Below are 7,477 nucleotides of genomic sequence, written 5' to 3' on the forward strand. Positions count from 1 at the left end.
ATTCACGTCTGAGATCTACGAGACGTTAGCGTCTGCAGGTGACCTTCATGGGCGGAAGGTCATGCTGGTGATTGTATTTTAGGACGGACTGAAATATCTGGAGGAATATTGGATGGAACAGATTCATGGTTCCCAGAGGAGGATGATGATGATGATGATGACGATCCCTCAGCGTATAAACTCCAACACCTGGTCAACTTGTTCTCCTCTTTCAGTGTTTTAGAAGTTTATGTTCTTTATTCATTCATGAAACTGTTTTTTTCCAGGCTCACAGTGTTGATGACCTAACTGACCTCTGACCTCACTGACCTCACTGACTTCTATGACCTCTGACCTCACTGACCTCTGACCTCACTGACCTCTCTGACCTCCACCCTGCACCACCGCTAGGTGAAACCGTCCATAAACACCCTGCGACATCGCGAGGTGAAACCATACATAAACACCCTATGACATTGTGAACCAAAACCATACATAAACACCCTGTGAGGTCGCGAGGTGAAACCATACATAAACACCCTACGACATCGCGAGGTGAAACCATACATAAACACCCTGCGACGTCGCTGGGTGAAACCATACATAAACACCCTACGACATCGCGAGGTGAAACCATACATAAACACCCTGTGACGTCGCTAGGTGAAACCATACATAAACACCCTGCGACGTCGCTGGGTGAAACCATACATAAACACCCTGCGACATCGCTGGGTGAAACCATACATAAACACCCTACGACATCGCGAGGTGAAACCATACATAAACACCCTGTGACGTCGCTAGGTGAAACCATACATAAACACCCTGCGACGTCGCTGGGTGAAACCATACATAAACACCCTGCGACGTCGCTAGGTGAAACCATACATAAACACCCTGCGACATCGCTGGGTGAAACCATACATAAACACCCTGCGACGTCGCTGGGTGAAACCATACATAAACACCCTGCGACGTCGCTGGGTGAAACCATACATAAACACCCTACGACATCGCGAGGTGAAACCATACATAAACACCCTGCGACGCCTTCACACGGCGGTGGCGGTGCAGGGGGCTTATGTATGGTTTCACCTCGCGATGTCGCAGGGTGTTTATGTATGGTTTCACCTCGCGATGTCGTAGGGTGTTTATGTATGGTTCTGGATTATGAATGTTTATGAGTCAGTTTGAAGTTTGTCTCCACGTTCTTGTTTTTGACAGAAGTGTTTTCTCTCTGCAGTGTTTGTTCCAAACTAAACAAGTCATTCCCGTCGTCTGAGGGTTACTTCCTGTACTGTGAAGCGTCGTCTGATGGTTGGAGCGCCGGTCTGATGCACGTTGAGATATGAAGTCGACCTCAAAGCACTGACAGGACGGAAAAATATCACAAACACACGAATTAGGACTCGTTCACAACAAGCATCGATGTGTCGAGTGAAAATTAGTTGCTTTGCTTTAATATGGCAACAATTTCAAAATAAAGTCCACTTCCACAGAAAATTAGGTGGTTTTCATGTTTGACCACGAGTGGGTGCTGTTGTTTGTTTTCATAATTAAACCACACACACACACACACACACACACACACACACACACACACACACACACACACACACACACACACACACACACACACACACACACACACACACACACACACACACACACACACACACACACACACACACACACAGAGCATAGAACAATGAGCTCGAAACATTAACACTGGAGAACATTCTAGTGGACAGACCACCAAGTTGGATTGTTGTTATGGTGACTGTCAAAATAAAACTACCAAGTTGGATTGTTGTTATGGTGACTGTCAAAATAAAACTACCAAGTTGAATTGTTGTTATGGTGACTGTCAAAATAAAACTACCAAGTTGGATTGTTGTTATGGTGACTGTCAAAATAAAACTACCAAGTTGAATTGTTGTTATGGTGACTGTCAAATTAAAACTACCAAGTTGAATTGTTGTTATGGTGACTGTCAAAATAAAACTACCAAGTTGGAATATTATTATGGATTGTTAAAAGGAGATAAAGGAGATTCTTCAGGAAGCATCAGTGTTTCCTAGGCTAAAGGAGATTCTAAAGGAAGCAACCAGCCTCCTTTTCTTTGCTTATTGAGAACTCAGACAGTTCTCATCATGGCCGCGATACAAACACTTGAGGGTTAAAGGAGAAGTCGGTAAAGGAGTTATTTTCTTTTTATATTTCACTTTATTTTGTACGAGACTGTTTCTTTGAAATGTCATTTATGTTCAGAATGTGATCATTTTCAATAGTAATTTTGTTTGTTTTATAATAACATCGACATTTTCATCACTTCTAATCTGCAGTGCTACACAGAAACATTTAAAAATGTAAAAATTTAAATTTAAAGATCACAGAGTCGCTATTTTACCCACTCAAGATGAAACTGGGCTGAATGTGACTGAACTAACATGTGTTGCTCTCGAGCTCTGTTGTCTGCTCATTTATTTAACATCCCATCCAGGTATCAAGATTTAATATTTCTTAAAACCACTTAAAAATCAAAAGATTTAAAAAAAAAAAAAGATAAGAATTAAAAAAATATAAACAATAAAATAAACGTTAAGCTTATAATTTTGCAAACCACATATTTTGCATACAGATATCAATTTTAAATATGAAGCTAGTTTTACAGAATTTTCTTGACAAAATGAAACCAATTCTTCTTAACAGAGGAATTACACCTTGTGTTGTATTGTACCGCCCCCTACTGGTAGAAACCGACTACAGCAACACACACAGACCATCTGCAAGGTTTGTGGATTAAAAAGCAACACTTCAATGTCTGAAATCACATTTATTGTTTGATTAAAACTTAACCCTTTGTGTACAGTACAGGTCTTTTTTTCCTTGACTGCATCTTTTTCTTCTTGACGTGTCATCACAGTCTCCTCACACACACACACACGCACACACATACACACACACACCCCAGTACAAACGCACAGCAGCCAGTCACACCGGCTTGTCAATCAGCTGATCTTCAAATTGAACTCTAATGCACCAAGTTCACGCAGCAGCCACAGAAATGAAAAAAAAAACCAACAAAAAAACAAAAACAAAAACCTAAAGAAAAGAAAAGCCCACAGGAGACGACAGTTTCTCCGTGAACCGACGGAGGGAAGATCCGATCTCGCCATGCAGTGGTCCCCGTTAAGGCCAGTTTATTAGAGTCCTCTTGATTCCAGGACGTGACAATCACATTTCTTTTATTCCACTTTTCTTTTCTTCTCGTTAAAGTGATCGGTGGAACCCGCTGCCGTCTCCCCGGCAACCGGAGAGACCACATGAAAAATACTCTAAAGATTCACCTTGCAGGACTGCAAATACAGAAATGCACAGAGCAATAAAAAATACGTAGCATCAAATGTGGAAATGAAATCACAATAGAGGAATTAAGATCACTTATCTTTTAAACTACCTCGCTAATAGAACTGCTGACGGCCCTACTAGCAGCATCAGTCTCTTAAGTACATGTAGTTATATAGTATGTTTCTATACTCCGGGAAAATGCTTCAACAGTCATGTTTCGGACGAGCTGCGAAGGTTCCCTCAGGTTCCCTCAGGTTCCCTCAGGTTCAGTTCTCGCTTGAAATGATGAGAAAAGACAAAAGTTGCTTCTGGGTTTGGAACCGACGGCCGACTCTCGTTTGGTTTTTCTGTTTATTTGCAACAATCGGCCTCCACAACAGCGCCATCTCGGTGTGTGTGTGTGTGTGTGTGTGTGTGTGTGTGTGTGTGTGTGTGTGTGTGTGTGGTGGGGCCGCCGTCGGGTCCAATGTAAACAGCTTCACGGAGGCAAAGACGAGGAAGTAAACAGAGTCTTTGGCACATCCTGAACATGGCGGCGGATGTAGTGGCGTCCTCAGACGCCAGCGACAGTTTACTCCCGCCTCTCTTCCAAACCACAAAACAACTGGCTACACACACACACACACACACACACACACACACACACACACACACACACACACACACACACACACACACACACACACACACACACCAGCAAGAGGTTTGCATCTCCAGAAGAAAATGCAGGTGTGAATGCTGAAGGCTGATTACAGCTGATCTCCTTTGATCTCGGTGTCTCCATGGCATCTCCAGCGCTGAGAGGTCAGCGTCTGTTGCCATGACGCCGCGACCAAACAAGATCACCTCTGCTTTTATCTCAGCATCTCCATGGCTCCACGGCATCGCCAGTGCTGACATCAAAGCAGATCAAAAAGATCAGTGTCTGTTGCCATGGAGACGCTGAGATCCAAGGCAACAAGGGTGTAACAGTCTTCTCTAATCTCAGCACCTCCATGGCAACAGACGCTGATCTCTGATCTCCTTCTTGCCCCTGTGCCTCCATAGCAACAGGCGGCTTATCTCCTTTGACCCACCGTTTGTTTTGTGTGTGATTTATTCTGAAACAGTTGAAGATATAAAAATCCTACAGCACAACAGGAATGTCCTGAACGAGCTGCACGTCTTGATACTAGAATGGTTGAAATGCCTTTCAGCATTCACACTATTATTTCCAAACTATTTCAGAACATTCTGAAGTTAAAATGTTTAGCATTTACAAAAAAAACAAACAAACGTAGTTTACCACATTCAGATGCAAAACAATAAATAAATTATTTGGGTTACATTGGAAAAATAAAAAAGACAGGAGGAAAACAGCAACACTGTGGGGGAAGAAAGATAATTAATAACCTCAAAAGCTTCTGAAACTCTGGAGGTTAAAACGAACGAACGCAGGGAATCAACGGGGCCTCGGTTCTTGATTGTGTACAAATGTGTGCATATAAGGTTTTAATAGGTGCTTTAAGCTACATTCAAGCAAAACATGTCTTTTCTTTTGGGGGAACAGTTTTTTTTTTTTTTTAACATTAGGGGGGATTTTTCCTTTTTGGGCGGTGTGCTTCCACTTCTTTAATCAATCGTCTACGTTTTCCCATTGAAATGAACGGGAAACATTCATTAAGTGCTGAGTGACCATATCAACAATGAAAGTGCCTTTTTTTTTTTTTTTTTTAACAATTAATGTTTAAAGTCTCGACCAAAAGGTTTGCATGATGAGAGATTTCCGTAGATGTGCGTCTCAGCCCTTTAAAGGTACAATATGTAGTATTTCAGGGTGTTTAGTAGCTGCAGTTTGTTCCTGGTCTTTTCCTGCCGTTTCTCGATCGAGGACAGACGAGATGCTAAAATTACTCGTCTACCGACTTCTGACTTCATTGTCTTCAGTCTGACAAGAAACTAATCTAAAAGTGCCGTCATCTGTTCACACGTGGCTCTTCAGCCCTTCTGTAATCGAAATTATGTCTCAAATGTTTCACTTGTTTTCATTTGATTTACGCAACAGCCTTTTTTTTTTTAAAAGACTGTCAGTTAAAATGGGCGTTAAAAAAGACAGTAGTGAGAACCACAAGAAGTTAGAAAAAACATCTAAAACAGCTTAAAAAAGACCGCAATTTCAAAAAGAATTTTTTTATATGTAATTTTTTTAAATAAAAACTGCTAAAATGCAAGAAAAAATGTCAATAATGCTCAAAAATATTTGAGTGAAACTAATAAAATCAGTAAAAAAATGTTTATCTAAATCTCAAAATGTAATTATATCTCAATAATAAATGTACAATAATAACTTTATAACTAACTTAATCTATATAGGATTTGAATGTTTTACTGTGAAGCAGAACAATCTACCATCCTAAAGTGTAATTAAAAGTTCAGGATCAGGATTTTGTTAAAAACTGTATGTATGAAATGTTCTCAGATGTTTTAGCCTCATTTTAAAAGTTAAACAAGTTTTGCTGCTCCAGTTGAATTTGATTTTTGTGTAAAGTGTGGAAATGGTCTGTTTTGGTCACAAAGGCTTCAGACTGTTGGACAGACAACAGACTGAATATTGGTTTGAAAAGTATCTGCCGGGAGGAGAAGACGAGAGACGCCGAAGTGAAAACTTTACGTTTTAGTCCAACGAGACAAAGACACGAGGGGAAGACGTGTCGGCAGCCGTCGTTTCTTTATCGGGGACGGATCCAGACGAGACGCCGCGGGACAGATGGGCGACACTCACGTCTCATAGACGACGATAGTGAGTTAATGTGGATGGTTAACATTGATTATCAAAGCAAGTGATCGGATTAGAACTTTTTAGCGTTTAGAACGATTAAAGCTTTTCCACATGGAGCATTTTGTTTTGTTAAAAAAATACATTGCCTTTTAAATAATGTTTCTTTTTGGACGGTAGAGCGACTCATCACACCACCTAGTGGAGCAAAGTGGCATTGCAAGACTTGTTCAATTGGTAATTTTACAGGACAACATACAAACACTGTCACTGTGATTTTCTCCTGTTTGGTTGATTATGTTGATGTTGTGAGCTTTAAATACTACATATTGTACCTTTGAGTGAAGTCAGTGCAGCCTGAGGCAGCGACGGCGTTGGCCGCCTGGCAGGCGTCGGGACGGGGGAAGGTTGAGTAGACGCTGGGTAACGTTTGATTGAGGGGCTACATTAACCTACTGTATGGTCCAGGTACAGTAACGGAGCACGGTCACGTCTGGACATTCAATAGAAACAAGGCAAACACTCAGTATTAGTCCGTCTCTCCCACTATGGCCCACCGCCGGCGTGCAGATCGGGCTCCGTTCCCACGGCGACGGGACTCAGTAACAGTCTAGAGAGCTGCTTCAAAGGTGGAGGGCCGCTCCTATACAACACTTTGTGAAGGCCAACGGAAAGAAAGAGGTGGACGAGGAGAAACAAAGGAGGCAGTAATGAGAGCGGGCGGCGAGGGCGAGCTCACGCCGTCTGGGTCTGGAGGGGGATCGGAGCGGCGGCGAGGGCGGGCCGCTCCTCAGACGCCCGGACTATCTCCGTGGCAGTGGCGGCGGGGGGCGTGGAGGTCAGGGCGGGCGCGGTGGAGGTGGTTCTGGAGGTAGAGGTGGAGGCCTGCAGCGAGGCCGGGCGCGGCGGCGGCGGCGGTGGTGGCGGCGGCGGCGGCGGCGGCTCGGCAGACTTGCTGTAGTTCATCTTCAGGATGTGCTGCTGGAGGTGACGGATCCAGTCCTCCTGCACCGACAGCGGGCCGTGGAACTCCACCTCGCAGAACCTGCAACACACCGACAGCGTCCGGCAACGTTGCCACGCAAGGACTGGAAATAGAACGTGATCCTGTGAAGCCGGCGTCCGTCTCCCGGGAGCCGGCGCTTCAGTCAGAGCTTCTGTAGCGCCCTGACATCACAACTTAAACACTGATTCATGTTGCCTGAAAATCCCAAATGGTTCTGGATATAGCGCGGCGGCAGCTAAAAGCGGAGAGCGGCTCGGTGGGGGGGGGGCGGAGTCGGGATCGCTGCTCGGGGATTAAGGGACTATTTAAAACTCAGCCAGACAGTTCTGTTACTCCTACAGGCTCCAAACGTGGGAAACCAGAAACACTCTGAAATCTCACTG

The 7,477-nt window shown here is 43.7% G+C and overlaps 1 protein-coding gene across 1 annotated transcript in view; it reads right to left on the minus strand.

Moving 5' to 3' along the window:
• Nucleotides 1–2,803: 2,803 nt before the first annotated feature.
• wizb (WIZ zinc finger b) overlaps nt 2,804–7,477 on the minus strand; it is a gene marked incomplete at its 5' end in the record, with an annotated part of 38,966 nt that continues 34,292 nt past the window's right edge. The window contains 1 exon segment of the mRNA XM_080511073.1: nt 2,804–7,133. Coding sequence (XP_080367199.1) covers nt 6,824–7,133 — 310 coding nt within the window. The 3' untranslated portion in view covers nt 2,804–6,823.

This window comes from Blennius ocellaris, assembly GCF_963422515.1.
Source record: "Blennius ocellaris genome assembly, chromosome: 16".
NCBI lineage: Eukaryota > Metazoa > Chordata > Actinopteri > Blenniiformes > Blenniidae > Blennius > Blennius ocellaris.